We start from the raw sequence: 17358 nt of genomic DNA on the forward strand, positions 1-17358 counted from the left end.
TGCTAGGTTATGGAACACATTTAAATGTTAAATAAAAATAAAAAAAATCCTTAAAAAAGATTTTTTACTATCGTACAGGGAAATTACCAGTTTGCAGGATACTTAATGCGACAGTTTGCAGGATACTTAATGCGACACTTTGCAGGATACTTAATGTATTGCAAAAAACATAGTGTAGACAGTTTTTATAATAATTTGTTTTTTTTTGTTATACAAAAAAATCTTTTAAGTTATCAACCACTTAATTTTTCTTTGCGCATTTAATATGTAAAGTTTATATCATTTCAAATTTTCTCAATTCAAAAAACTTTAAAAACTCAAAATTAGTGACTCAAAAGAAAAAAGTAAAATTACATATAGAAACTATGAACAATTATATTTTTAAACTGCAACAAAGATGCGCAATACAAACTACTCATCCAAATGGTCTCATGTGTCATCTATTTCACCATCACACATTCATGTTTTACCATCACACACACTTTTGATGTAATTGAACAGAAACAAGCTGTTCAATAATGTATACTTAATGGGAGAATTGTGCGAAATACTTTTTAGCAAAAAAAAAAGTTTTAAGGAATTTTTAGCAATTTGTAGGAGTTTTACATAAAAAGTAAATAACTTATTTTTTGTCTTATTACATTTTAGATTATAAAAGACCTTTAAGAACTAATTTTCCATTGAGAACCATTTTCCCTTACTTTTAAATTTTATTTGCTTATCAAACCTTTTTTTTCATTGTTTAAAACATTTGTAAAAATAATCTTAAATGTCATGAAAACAACAAATTTTACTAAAGTGTCTGATTCTCATGTTACCATAACTATTTACTGCAAACAAAGGTTCTTTCTTTTTTTTTCAACCTTTACATTATTATAAGCAATGATAAATACTGTTATTCATTTAAAAAGCGACTATTATTACTTGTTAAAACTTTTTTAATTTTCTTTTAAGCTTAACTAAGTTTTCTCAGTTTCAGAATTAGAAACACAAATTTAAATATTTTAGGCATAAATTTACATTTAATTAAGAATAATTAATTAAAAAGCAATAAACTAAACAAAAAAAAAACTAAAACAAAAAAATACCTGAGATATAAAAACGACTTTATGAAGCTGAGAAAGAATCAGGAGAATAGGATCGTTAATCTCCCGAACCTTGCGTGGAGATATACTTAATGTAGTTTGAGCAGAGGCTATAAGCAAAATATGGTATATAGTTGTGAAAAAAAAAATGTTGCAAAATAAATAAAAATAAAATACCTATAAAATGAGTATCTATATAATGTGAATACATATAATATAACATCTATAAAGTTTGAAAAAATAACAACAAAAACAACAACAACAACAAAAAACAGATTCATTTAAGTTTTTTTTACAACATTTACACACACACACACACACACACACACACACACACACACACACACACACACACACACACACACACACACACACACACACACACACATATATATATATATATATAAAATCATAAAAATAAGTCATAAAAATAATAAAAATGTCAAAATGGACAAAACTACATAAAAAATGGACCATAAATAAATGGAAACGATGAGTCTATCTTTAAATCTTTGATTTCAAAAGAAGATTGTTTGTCCAGAGAAAAGTCTTTAAGTAGTTTACTAGGCCATTTTCAAAAAGTCATGCTGTATCTTTGGAAAGTTAGGCTAATTGGAAGTCATTCAGTTTATTAGAAGAAAGACCCAAAGCTTAAATCCAAAACATACTTTACAAAACATTGTATAAGTTATTTGACCGAGTTTGATAATGATCAAATATTAAATGAATGATTTGGACTCTTCAATCACCAGATCTCTCTTTTATCGAAGTTTAATGGAATGAAATAAAAGTAATGTCAAAATCTAATGCCAAACTATGCAAATAAGGTGTGCAAAAAAAGTAGAATGCCAAGAATATGTAAAGCGGTTATTGTTGCTAAAGTTTAAATAGGCAAGTAAACTACAAACTAATCTAATTGGACTTTTTATTAATTTTTAAGTACACTTAATAAATAGGAAGAGAGACATTTAACTCAGGTAGATTCTGTTTTCAGTTCTTCCAATTGTAAAACTTTTTGATATCTTATATTGAAAAGTGTAACTATTACAACAATTTTGGATGGAAAATTTTGTATGTGTGTGTGTGTGTTTATATATATATATATATATATATATATATATATATATATATATATATATATATATATATATATATATATATATATATATATATGAGTATATATATGAGTATATATATATATATATATATATATATGAGTATATATATGAGTATATATATGAGTATATATATGAGTATATATATATATATATATATATATATATATATATATATATATATATATATATATATATAATATTTATATATACTCTTTGATATCTTGTTATATATATATATATATATAACAAGATACATTGGTATATATATATATATATATAACTTTTTGATATCTTATATTGAAAAGTGTAACTATTACAACAATTTTGGATGGAAAATTTTGTATGTGTGTGAGTGTGTGTGTGTTTATATATATATATATATATATATATATATATATATATATATATATATATATATATATATATATATATATGAGTATATATATATGAGTATATATATATATATATATATATATATATATATATATATATATATATATATATATATATATATATATATATATATATATATATATATATATATATATAAATACCCAAATCATTCTGACTAACTAAATGGTTGCATCTTGATGGACAATGAGTTCTAGTGACAAATATTTAAAAAAGTCAGAAATTTATATTCATATATTTCTTCAAAAGCAACTATTGCCACTCATTTGATTGCACTAGTCCTCGTTTATTTTGGCTTCGACTTCTGGCTTCAAGCCACTACTGACTTCTGGCTTCGAGCCGCGAGGCTAAGTAAACTTTGGAGTTGTATAAATTGAGAATAGCTAATTTTGTACCAAAAAAACCTACCAAACTGCTCTCAATGCTGGCCCATTAAAATTTGGGCTATTAGTCGATTTTTTTTTTATGAATACCATATTTTTATAATAAAACCATTTTAAAATTGCAGTTTTTAAAGTAGTACTTTGCTAATATCTATTGGTAGTATAAAAATGATTTACTTGAAAAACTAATTCTTTTAATTCTCTCTCTGAAAATTGAAGCCAGCAATTTTTTTAGAAGTTCAGTTACAAGCTTTTTAGTGTTAACATCTCATTTAGTCAGTAACAAGTTAATTGACTACTCTGTGTGTATTCAGTAGCAAATGAAAGTGATTAATGTTTTTTGAGAAACGCTTCTTACTATTATAACTCTTTTAAAACAAAATTTTCTGAAAGTTTTTCTAACATAATCCAAAGCCTGTTTTTCTAACATAATCCAAAGCCTGTTTTTCTAACATAATCCAAAGCCTGTTTTTCTAACATAATCTAAAGCAAGTTTTTCTAACATAATCTAATACAAGTTTTTCTAACATAATCTAAAGCAAGTTTTTCTAACATAATCCAAAGCCTGTTTTTCTTACATAATCTAAAGCAAGTTTTTCTAACATAATCTAAAGCAAGTTTTTCTAACATAATCTAAAGCAAGTTTTTCTAACATAATCTAAAGCAAGTTTTTCTAACATAATCCAAAGCCTGTTTTTCTAACATAATCTAAAGCAAGTTTTTCTAACATAATCTAAAGCAAGTTTTTCTAACATAATCCAAAGCCTATTTTTCTAACATAATCTAAAGACTGTTTTTCTAAACATAATCTAAAGCAAGTTTTTCTAACATAATATAAAGCAAGTTTTTCTAACATAATCTAAAGCCTGTTTTTCTAACATAATCTAAAGACTGTTTTTCTAACATAATCTAAAGCAAGTTTTTCTAACATAATCCAAAGCCTGTTTTTCTAACATAATCTGAAGACTGTTTTTCTAACATAATCTAAAGCAAGTTTTTCTAACATAATCTAAAGCAAGTTTTTCTAACATAATCTAATGCAAGTTTTTCTAACATAATCTAAAGCCTGTTTTTCTAACATAATCTAAAGACTGTTTTTCTAACATAATCTAAAGCAAGTTTTTCTAACATAATCCAAAGCCTGTTTTTCTAACATAATCTGAAGACTGTTTTTCTAACATAATCTAAAGCAAGTTTTTCTAACATAATCTAAAGCAAGTTTTTCTAACATAATCTAATGCAAGTTTTTCTAACATAATCTAAAGCAAGTTTTTCTAACATAATCCAAAGCCTGTTTTTCTAACATTATCTAAAGCCTGTTTTTCTAACATAATCTAAAGCAAGTTTTTCTAACATAATCCAAAGCCTGTTTTTCTAACATAATCCAAAGCCTGTTTTTCTAACATTATCTAAAGCCTGTTTTTCTAACATAATCTAAAGCAAGTTTTTCTAACATAATCCAAAGCCTGTTTTTCTAACATAATCTAAAGCAAGTTTTTCTAACATAATCCAAAGCCTGTTTTTCTAATATAATCTAAAGCAAGTTCAAAGCAAGTTTTCAAGATTGGAAAAAATGTGTTAATCTCAATTACTGGGTCTCTTACTTGCAGCAAATTACTTGCAACAATTTACTTGCAATAAATTAAAGGCCAGGAATTTTGTCATTTTAAACTCTGCTATTCTGCTCCATTTGTAAAATTCTTACTTTTTCATTATAAAATCTGGTACAGGTAATTTCTCACATTTACTTAGCTGTGAGCCGATTGGAACACTATACAATTTTGGTCCAGTCACTTTTCAACCTAACATATGAAACAAATGCCAAAACAACAACAATTATTTGATGTGTAAGTGACAAACCCTCACTGCGGTGATCATATTAGGTATTTTCTTAATACAAGAGCTTTCAGTGTATTTTAGGAATATTTTACATATATTAGTTGTGCCAAATTTTGCTACCTTAAATTAAATAACTTTATTGAGTTTTTTGATAATGAATTGATTTTAAAATAAAATAATTATTTAATTTATTCCTAAAGAAAACTTATACTAAAAGTCCCTAAAGGCTAACTAGCTGGTTAACATATACTTTAATCTAATTCTATTTGTTTGAAAAATGATAAAAAGCAAATATTTATTCAAGCATATATATATATATATATATATATATATATATATATATATATATATATATATATACACACACACACACACATATATATATATATATATATATATATATATATATGTGTGTGTGTGTGTGATATATTTTAAAAATAGTATACAAGTAGTATATGCAAAGAGTCTCTTTACATATACTACTTATATACTATTTTTAAAACATATCACATCTATATATATATATATATATATATATATATATATATATATATATATATATATATATATATATATATATATATATATATATATATATATATATATACAGTGGTGTGAAAATTATTAAGACCATTGTTGAAAAAGTAAATTTTTTGAATATTTCCTTTAAAGACACGCACACAATGTCATAAAATGGGCATAGTTCAGTATTTTGTGGATGCTCCTCTAGCTGCAATAAGTTTTTCAACCCTCTTAGGCATTCCATCAATCAGTCTTGGACACATGTCTTGTATTTCTGGATCATGTGTCCAAACCTCTATGAGCGCCTCAATCAATGCGACTTTTGTTGTTGGTTTTCTGTCGGCAATTCTCTTTTTGACTATCATCCACAAGTTTTCTATCGGGTTCATATCAGGTGAATTACCAGTCCATGGTAGGATAGGAACATTATTACGATTCAAAAAGTTTGTAACAGAGAGTGCCCGATGACACGGTGCACCGTCTTGTTGGAAGATGAAATCACCATCAGGAAAATGAATTGGAAGTTGAGGTAGAAGGCTTTTCTCTAATATGTTGATGTATTGATGTTGATTCATTCTGCCTTCAACAATTCTAAGGGCTCCTACACCATGGGAACTTATCATTGACCATATCATTACTGAGGTAGGATGCTTGACGGTCTTTACCAGACATTGCGGATGAAATTCTTCCCCAGAACGACGGCGCACGTACTGACATTTATCATCGAGTATCTCGAACATAGACTCGTCACTAAAGCAAACCTAAAAATACAAACACACTGTAAAAGCCTTGAGCTTACATTAGATTAACATCCTGTAATCACTGGTTACATGTTCAATTCATTTTGAATTCATGCAATAAACATAGCCATTGCTACAATGTTCGATACATAAAACAATTGCACTAGTGGGTAATGATATTAAACATCATTATTATATGAAAAAATATGTTACATTTTGCTTCAACTTAAAGTACATGATTGTAAGCTCTTATATAAAAAATGGTAAAGGGTAAAATACCTTTCTCCATTGTTCTGTGGTCCAATCTTTGTGATCCATGGCCCATTGCAGCCGTCGCATTTGTTGAGCATTGGTCAAGAGCGGTTTTTTGCGCGGTCGACGTGCTACAAATCCATCTTGTATCAGCCATCTCCGAACACAACTTGTTGAGACATTGATCTGGTGCTCCTGCAGCACACCCTGGAGCTGCTTGCTGGTCATTCTTCTGTTTTTTCGAACGTTTGCAAGCAGAACCCTTCTTGCACGTGGCGTCATGACTGGTTTTCGTCCTGAAGTGGAACGTCTTGGAGAGGATGTAAAACCAAAGTCCAATCGTTTCTTGATGGTAAAAACTGCTGTTTTACTTAGTCCACATCTCTTGGCAATTTCCCGTTGTGAAAATGTTTCCAACTTTAATAATGCTTCAACTTTGCCTCGCTTTCTGGGACTAGGGTCAGCAACTTTACCCATATTTTGAAAATATAATATAATCTGACAAAAAAAAATGCTTAAATAATCAAAATCACATATTTAAAATCAGAAAAATATTAAACTGTATCACTAACAACAGCAATAATCTAACAAAAATCACTTATAGTTCGTTTGAACCATACATATTCACTTGTCTGCAACTTACATTTCACAAGGCAAAATATACCAAATGTTTACTAAAACACATAACTCTACAATAAAAGTTAATAAATTAAAATTAAAATTAATAATTTCAATACTCAGCCACACCCACAGCACGTTTATAATAAAATAAAGTAGTGCTGCAACTTTTTTAGAATCTAAAAAGTGGTATAAACTAAAAAAAAAGCTTTTTTTCTTGGTGGTCTTAATATTTTTCACACCACTGTATATATATATATATATATATATATATATATATATATATATATATATATATATATATATATATATATAAATATATATATATATATATATATATATATATATATATATATATATATATATATATATATATATATATATATAGATGTCATACTCTTTGCATATACTACTTATATACTATTTTTAAAATATATCATACCTATATATATATATATATATATATATATATATATATATATATATATATATATATATATATATATATATATATATATATATAGATAGATATGATACATATTATATGATACATATTATATGATACATATTATATATATATATATATATATATATATATATATATATATATATATATATATATATATATATATATATATATAATATTCACAAATATTTAATAAATTAAATAATGATTAAAACAAAAAAAAGTAAAATATAATACTTGGACGAAATTTTTGGGGAATTTTTTCAAGTAACTTCATGCTATCCAAATAAGAGCTGGAAAAAAAAGAGCTGAAAACAATAATATATATAACATATGAGTTGAAAAAAACTAATTGGATTAGTATAAAATTAATTAATTACTAATTAATTAGATTAGACTAGAATTAATTACAAATTAATAAGATTAGAAAACTAAAAGATTAAAACTATAATATATATAAAAGTTGGGAAAGTAAAACTATAGTATATATAACTATGTATGTATAGTATATATAACTATGTATGTATAGTATATATAACTATGTATGTATAGTATATATAACTATGTATGTATAGTATATATAACTATGTATGTATAGTATATATAACTATGTATGTATAGTATATATAACTATGTATGTATAGTATATATAACTATGTATGTATAAAAAATATGTATAAAAAATATTAAAAAAACATAAATTAAACAGAATAAAAAAAATTATGATAGCTACTAATGCTAATTCACAGAAGTATAACATAACATTATAAAATATATATTTTTCTACAAAACATAGATAAACCATGTAAGGTGCACATAAAAACATGACATACTGAATCACATTCTGAATCTGAACTACATTCATTCAAAACTCAAATATATGAGTTTTATGCATCCAAAAAAATGATAATACATATTGCAGTAACAGCGTAAAAAAACTTAAATTAAATGTTGGATAGCCTCATATGAACTAAGCTTTTTCATCCAAACTGAACTAATCTATTTCACCCAAACTGAACTAATCTACCTCATCCAAACTGAACTAAACTCCTTCATCCAAACTGAACTAAACTTCTTCCAAACTGAACTCAACTTCCTTATCCAAACTGACCTGAAAGATCCTACGCTCATCATAGTACACTTAATTATCGTGAATCTGAAAATCTGAAAGTGATTTAATTTTTAATTTGAAAAAATACTCACCAACTATTTGTTCTCTTCATATGATCTAATACAACAGTAGTGTTAGAAACATGAGAGAGATTTGAAGATATATGCCACTTCCTTTGTCTTTCCAAAAGAGAATCATTTTCTTTTAAAGAATCTTCATCCATGCTCTCCCAAGACTCAGAAGACCTTTGCTCAGCTTTTTGGATTCTTTTTATTTGTAATGGTCTTGTTTTTAATGGTTGAGCATCACGAAATGAGGAGGGATTTTCATCATGAAATGACGAAGGATTATCTAAACTTTTATCTGAAAAACTCTCATAATATGTTTGTCTATGATTTTGTAAATGATCGGTTTGCTTTTGGACTCGCTTCCGTTCTTTTTCAAATTTTTTATGAATATTAATATTTTGATTTCGTAATTTTTCAATACGCTGCATTAAAATATCTGGTATCATGGCGGCAACCTTAAAACATAATTATACAATAAAATATAAATATATTTATATATATATATGCATATATATATATATATATATATATATATATATATATATATATATATATATATATATATATACATACACATTCATTAGAGTAGGTCAATTTTAGCTATTTTATTTAATTTTGAACTGCGTAATGTTGCAGTTACTGTTGACTAGGATAGAAAAAAAGTTTAACCAAATCTCAAGTATTCTATGCTAAAAATGGCTAGCAGACTTACAGTTGAAATCTCAGTTTAGGACTTATTTTGTTCATTTGCAAAGAAATTTTTAATTTTAATATTTTTAATATTTTGTTTTAAGCTCATTGAAAAATACCTCATTTTAAGTTTTTACAGCAACCAATAAATTTTTTGTTGAAAAACAATAACTCAAATTAGACGCTATTGTTCTAAAAAGCCAATGCAACTTTGCTAAATTGTTTAAAATTTAAATACTTAAAATTAAGTTTGTTTTAAAGTTAAATGTTTTGAATTTAAAAATTATATTTCTAAAATTTTCTTTTATTTCAAGAAATTGTAAGAAAAGCTTTTTTATTGATGATCATCGCTTTAACGAATAGTATTTTTACGTAGTTATCTTTGAATGAATCTTATTTAGTTATTTCAGAAGTAGATTAAAATAGATTATATTAAAAGACATAAAACTTAAAAAAAAAGTTATCCATTGAAATAAAATATATACTTTAATACATTGTGTATATATTACTGGTTTACAAAAATGCTGAAAGACAAGGTTACTTTTTTTAGGATGAAAGTGAATAGCAACCAATAAGGTTTGCTATGAAACTAGTAAGAAGCGAGTGTTTGCCCAACATAAGTGCAGCAAATGCTTTACTTTATGACATTAAACATCTCTTGAAAAATGATGCTGATATCAATCACATCTTAATTGACAAGTGTAAGTTGGATAAGGCCAAATCAAAAGAAAAAGTTGTTAGTGAAAACGTGGACTCAGAGCAAAAAAAATCAGTTAAATTGTCTTGGAATTGATGACAAAGTTAATCAGATAACTAATACTAATAAAATAATAAACTCACCAAAAGGAATAAACTCACCACAAGGAATAAACTCACCACAAGGAATAAAGTCACCACAAGGAATAAACTTAGCACAAGGAATAAACTCACCACAAGGAATAAACTTAGCACAAGGAATAAACTCACCACAAGGAATAAACTCACCACAAGGAATAAACTTAGCACAAGGAATAAACTCACCACAAGGAATAAAGTTACCACAAAAAATAAACTCACTACAAGGAAAAATGCTCAAAAAAAGCATTGAACCTGAACATCATCTAACATTTACTTATAAAGGTGAAAATTCTACTGGAGGTTATTTGACACATAGGACAATTCCTATTACTGGTGCTATAGGCTTACTTATTGCTTTTGAAACGTTTAGTGTTTTACAAGAATATAACAGTGTGCAAAGTATACAGACTGTTCTTCTTAATAACACAACCAATACTGGAAAAATAAGTGGTAATAAATGATTAGGTGACAAAACTAGAAAAGTTATTAAAGAGAAAACTAAACCTTATTGGGTACATCAAAACATCAAAACAAACTTCCATTAAGAGCTCTTTTTTGAAAACTTGATGGCAACACAACTGGGCCAAGAAGCTTTAGCAGACTACTTGGTAAAAAATGTGCTGAAAATATTCAAGATACAAATCCAGTCTTTTTTTTATCGTATCAAAAACCCATTAGTAGATGGCTATATTCCAGAAGAAATGCCAATAGATCTTAGTTGCGATCAAAGACTATTATTTGAATATTGTAAAGGTATAGGCTCTGGTAAAGTTTCTGAAAAATAAACTGTTTATAAAATTGGCTCGCTCAACCATGCAAGGTAACTAACTTTAGCTATTCGCCTTCTCTGTTTATATACTCAAGAAAACAAACCGTCTGTGTCTTTAAAAAAACTTGTCTACTTTATTGTTCAAGTTGACGCTCCAGCATGGTTCGAAATAAAAGAACCATCAAAATTCCACAACTCTCCACGCATTATTTTTTCTACTATTGCTCGAATAAATAGTCTCCCTTTAATGATGTTAAACTTATTGTAAAGCAAAATATTAAAAACAATGCACCTTGTTTAAGACCTGAAAATCAGTTCATAGAGACCATGGTAAAAGATAATGACAAGATACAAAATTTTGAATGGCAAATAATACTGACTCTTAGGCAATGGTATGTTTTTCTAGTTAAAATGTTGTTTTTTTAAAAAAATTATAGTTTATATAGCTTCAGTTTATATTTATCGAATAAACAAAGAAAGTTTAGAAATAAATTTTAGGAAAATTTAGGACTGGTATAAGTTGATTTACCTCAGTATTGCAGAAGTTATGGAGCCCCATGAAACACAATATTTTTCAATTAATCTGACATATAATAGACAATAATTTTAAACCAGAATTTCCTGACTTACCATCTCACTCCAAGTATAGAGCGAGCGGTAAAACTAGTATCGGAAACATCCTGTTTATGAGTATGAAAATTGACACAGTTGCATTTTAATAAGTAATTTTAACCAAATAATAATTAATTTCTGCATAGTAATTTTAACCAAATTACTATGCAGAAAGATGCATAAAACATATATTTCAAAAGGACATTATTCCATTTTTTATGATGATATTTTTTAATTGATTGAATGTTTTACTTAAAAATATAACCCTAATCAGAATGTTTTAAATTGTGAAACTAATGCATATTTTGATATTTTTAAGTAAAAGTATTAAGCATAAAAATTTTGCTTTAAAATCTTCAAACAGTTAGCCAAACTAATGATCAACTATAAGTTTAAATATTATAAAAACTATTAATTATGCAAATTAAAAATATTTAGCAACATAAATACCATTTTTTTAAATCTGGCAAATATTATCATAATTTAAAACGAAAACTTCAGAGTATAACACTTTTTAAGGCATTTTTTGCTTAATCTCGGAAATCTTTAAAATCAAATCCTTTTCAACTAATTAACTTGATTATTGATATTTTAAGTGGAGTTTTTTTTTATTTTAATTAGAATTGGAAATTTTTCTTTCCATTTATTCAAATTACAACTTATTACAGTTTATTAAATTACAAATTATATAATGCAATATTAGTAAAAAAACTTGGGAAAAAAAATTAAATTGAAATCCAACAATTATTATTACTTGTATAATATCAGGTCTTTCTTCTGCAGAGACTGTTAGGCACCTAAAATTTAAAATCAAATTAACTTATACCGTTGATTTATGTTGGCATCAAAGGATAGTTGAGAAGTTCTAGAAATCCCTAGCTATCCTTAATTCAGTATGACATCCTAATTGAACAATTATTAACATTTAAATATATAAATTATATGTGTGTGTTAAATTGGTAGCTGCTAATTCAATAGTACATACATCAACTGACTATCTAGGTAGAACATGCAAAGGAGCACTGTTACATCAACTAAGTTAAGGCAGCAATTGTTTTGAATATAAATGTGTGTGTGTATATATATATATATATATATATGTATAAGTATGTGTATATATATATACATATGTGGATATATATATATATATATATATACATATATATATATATATATATATATATATATATATATATATATATATATATATATATATATATATATATATATATATATATATATATACACATAAACAACCCTCAGAATTAAGCTCGACATTCAGCAATGCCAAAATAAGTGTTTGATGTTGGCAAAAAATTGCCGACCTCTTTTCTATGTTTTATGGTAAGACCTTTGTACTGAATTTTTTTGCCGACCTGATCCCGACCTCTAAAATATTGAGGTTGGCAAATTATTGCTGACCTCAATTTTCCTAATTTCCAGGGTTATATATATATATATATATATATATATATATATATATATATATATATATATATATATATATATATATATACACACATACATATATATATATATATATATATATATATATATATATATATATATATATATATATATATATATATATATATGTATATATATATATATATATATATATATACACATACACACACATATACATTTATATATACTTATATATAAACCCTCAGATTATGTAGTAGCAACTCCTTCGAATGATCTCTCTATATCAGTCAATTTGTGCTGAAGCCCCATCAGCTCTCTATTTTAGTATAAAGTCAGATTGACAATGTATATGTGTTTTTATTGTTATAAACATATTCATATATATATATATATATATATATATATATATATATATATATATATATATATTCAAAAACCCAATGTTTGGTTTCCAAAATCAAATAAAAGACAAATTTTTATAAAAATAATTACAAATGCAACAATTTATCATGAAATGTGCTCAATTGTAGCAATATACCGTTGTATTACAAGAGTCACCAAAGGGGAATAAATACCATCTTTAAGAGGTTCATATAAACCATCAACAATCTAAAAATAAACAAAAATTTTATTAAAAATTCATTGAACCTGAATGTATATTTACCTAATAAAAAAAAAAAAAAAAAAATTGATTTTAAATAATAGTGCCTATGCCACTTACACCTATATTTATATTATAGATATTTCATACATATCTATGTTTAAATTGAGTGTTAATTTAGTATTATCAAGTTCACCTCCCCAAGACTATGCCACTACAGTCAAGTAGGGTAAACTTGTATTATTTCTTAATTTTTTTGGACACTATCTTTCAAAGCTAAACTCAGAACAGTAAACGAAAAGTGGAAAAAAGTGGATTTGAACAACTGAATAATAGAATACATTAAAAAATATATTTATTAGAAAATAATAGTAATTACATAAATTTTTTAAGGTTATAAAATAACAAGGTTAGTCAAACTTTAGTTCCTAAAGCTTATTATTATTTTTTGCATAAAAATTAAAAAATAAAAACTACCAACATTAACACTTTTTTTTTTATCTTTATCATTAAAAACTTAAATAAAAAAAAAAAAATTACTATTTATAGTTATACTATTTTGAAGTTTTAAAAGTTATACTATTTTGAAGTTTTAAAAACAATTTCATTTTGTACCAGTGAGAGCATTTTGCAATGATGAAAACATTATATAGATAGTTTAAAAACTTTACATATATATTATAAAAAAATCACATAGATAATATAAAAACATCTCAAAGATAATATAAAAACATTACATATAAGTATACAAACAATATTACATACAAGTATACAAACATATACATATAAGTATACAAACAGTATTACATATAAGTATACAAACATGCATACAGTATAAAAACATTTAGGTAATATAAAAACAAAATATAAACATATATATATATATATATATATATATATATATATATATATATATATATATATATATATATATTTTGTAAGAGCATCTTGTAGCTACAAGAGCATTCTATAGCAACAAGAAAATTTGCTAAAAAATGTTCCAAATGACTTTTTTTTAATGACTTCTCAATGCTCTTATTGTAGCACTGCTGCATCATCAGACCCACATCATCAGATCTACATTATTTTGTCACAGATTAGTCATCACACAAAACTGATATGTATCCAATTGTTCCATATTATGTCATTCTTACTTTTAAAGAGAAACTTTCATGAATCAGATTGTGCTACATTATATCATTCTTATTTTAGAATCAAAGAAAGTTTGTATATGTTGTAATTGCACATATAATGAATACAAAACTGTGCATAATATTGGTGTAATTGGTAAACAAATTCTATGTATCAATTATTATAAGGTGCATTTAACATAGATCACCCAGGTCATATTTTAAAAATCCGGAAAATTGTTTGGGTAAAATATCTGGAACATATTTTCCTCTTAAATTTGCTTTTAGCTGAATAGTTTTAATTTTTTTATCCAAACCTTCCTTAATTTTTCTATAAGTAATCAGTGAAAAAGCTTAAAAAACAAATATTTTACAAAAATACCTAAACTTATATGTATGGAAAATATTCCGGATATCCGGAAAAACTATAAGTTAAGAAAAATATCCGGAATTCCGGAAATATCCAGAAAAAGATAAACCTTGATTTAAAAAAAATCTGTTGTCATTTCTTTTTATTTTTTAATTTTTTATTTATTTTGATTTACTCCAAACATGGCTGCATGCAACCACTATTAAGTTGGGCATTACTAGAAAAAATAGAATAGAGTTATAGAGCAAGAAAACGATTGACAGTTGACTTCAAAAAGACTTGAAAAGTTGACGGTTATATGAGTCAGGAAAACATGAAGATGGGAAAGAGTTCTAAAGAGTTGAAGTGCGGGGAAAAAACTAGACAAATAAAAGTTTTTAGAGCATGTAGGGACAGGTATAGTGAAAGAATGAGACTTTACTAAATGAGTCAAGCAAGAATGAGTTTTAGTTGATGGAACTAGAAATGATAACTCTTTTGAGCAGTAACAACGATAGTATTTTTAGAAAAGAGAAAGAGATACAACTTTACCATGATAGAGTGGGTCCAACTATGTTTACAATACATTTTTGGAACTTGTGTAGTGGAGAAAGAGAATCATTACCCTAAATATGACAACAGTATTCCATACAGGGAAGAATAAGAGATTTGTAATGGTAGAGAATGGAATCAGGAGAACAAAAATGGCGAGCACAATAAAGAGAAGCAACTTTAGCGGATGCTAATTTAGCAATTGATTGCATATATGGTTTCCATGAAAGGTCAGTAGTAAACAATAATAGAGCTAGTTTAGATGTAAGGTTGTCAGGAAGATCATTAATGTAGATAAGAAACAAGACAGGCCAAAGGATGAAAAGAACCATAAGGTACCCCAGAAGTTACTGGAAATAAAGAAAAGTGTTGGCCTTTGGGGATGACTTTAATAAAGCAGTTAGAAAGAAACGATTTGATAATCTCAAAAACATTTCCAAGTACACCATATGAAACAAGCTTATGGAGAAGACCAGCATGTCAAGCTTTGTCAAAAGCTTTAGAAATGTCAAGAGCAATAGGTCTAGCCTCTCCGTCTAATGCACAATAAAATCTTTCAGTCGCAGCAGCTTATCTAGTTTAGTTAAGAACACATTTTTTTGGTTGTTACATTTGCTTAAAGTACTTCAGCACATCAGAAGCACAATAAATTTAAACTTTTTATGTAACCTTAAATAAATAAAAAATTAAGTAAATCTTAAAGACAAATCTTATGAAAAATTTACCTTAGTTGCCATTGATAACATATTATTGGAAAAAAATGGAGGTTCAAGCATGGCCATTTGATAAAGTATGCATCCGATTCCCCAGATATCTGCTTTTTCACCATATGGGAGGCCTTTCACTATCTCAGGACTTGAATACAAATAAAAACAATATCATTATTAAATAAAAATGTTTTTTTTTAAAAGCAACACATAATTTGAAGCATCCCAAATTTTAAAAATAGATTTGAATATTGAAGCTAAAACTTATTTATAACTTCAAATATTATAAAGTAGAAAACTTTTTCTTTTACCAAGAATATACAATTGTTCCCACCATGGAAGTTAATTTGCTAGCTTCAGGATTCTTTTGTCTTGCTAACCCAAAATCAGCTAAATAAAAAAGTCTTATTTAAAATAAGTGTAAACAGTTCTAACAAACAAGTTTAATCAGCAAACAAAGTAAATAACAAAAGAACAACAAAGTAACAATTACTTACTTATTGTAACTTGATCATCTTCACCAAGCATTATATTATTAGGAGTCAAATCACGATGAACAATAAACTTCTCTTTATGAATGTAGCGTAAAGCAAGGACCATCTTTTAAAGCAAGGGCCATCTTTTAAAATATTATTGAGTTACAAAAATTCACTTAAACAAATTTATCATCACAAGAATATAAAAAAAACCTGAACAAAAATGTTCCAAAGTCGTTCTTCGGAAAATCTTTGACCTTTTTCTTTCAATGAATTAAAATGTTCACCAATTGGAGCTCCGTCTATTAAATCCATTATGATATATAACTTATCTCCTAAAAAAAAATTAAGAAGTTTCCACAAAATAAAAATTCTTGTAACATTTAACATAATCAAACAACTCTTTAAAACATAAAAAAAATTGAGAACTATTATAAAACCTTCTAAGAATGCTTTGTGGTATTTTACGATGTTCGGATGATTCAACTAAAAATAGAAAAACTTTATAAAAATAATGCAATGTATTATTTAAATTGCAAACCTGGTAATCTAATGTCTATAAACATATCAACAACACAGAAAAAAAAAGAAAGA

The 17358-nt window shown here is 25.9% G+C and overlaps 1 protein-coding gene across 2 annotated transcripts in view; it reads right to left on the bottom strand.

The window, feature by feature from the left end:
• Positions 1–17358, bottom strand: part of LOC100213132 (serine/threonine-protein kinase Nek10) — a 94444-nt gene that overhangs the window by 9380 nt on the left and 67706 nt on the right. For both annotated transcript variants that reach the window (XM_065809213.1, XM_065809212.1), the window contains exons 25-34: positions 17205–17250; positions 16978–17099; positions 16786–16888; positions 16600–16678; positions 16307–16436; positions 13488–13558; positions 12276–12318; positions 8638–9068; positions 7672–7727; positions 1089–1195 (exon numbers count right to left, since the gene is read on the bottom strand). In XM_065809213.1, the coding sequence (XP_065665285.1) occupies positions 1089–1195; positions 7672–7727; positions 8638–9068; positions 12276–12318; positions 13488–13558; positions 16307–16436; positions 16600–16678; positions 16786–16888; positions 16978–17099; positions 17205–17250 (1188 nt within the window). The remainder of the gene's footprint in view (positions 1–1088; positions 1196–7671; positions 7728–8637; positions 9069–12275; positions 12319–13487; positions 13559–16306; positions 16437–16599; positions 16679–16785; positions 16889–16977; positions 17100–17204; positions 17251–17358) is intronic.

This window comes from Hydra vulgaris, chromosome 11, assembly GCF_038396675.1.
Source record: "Hydra vulgaris chromosome 11, alternate assembly HydraT2T_AEP".
NCBI lineage: Eukaryota > Metazoa > Cnidaria > Hydrozoa > Anthoathecata > Hydridae > Hydra > Hydra vulgaris.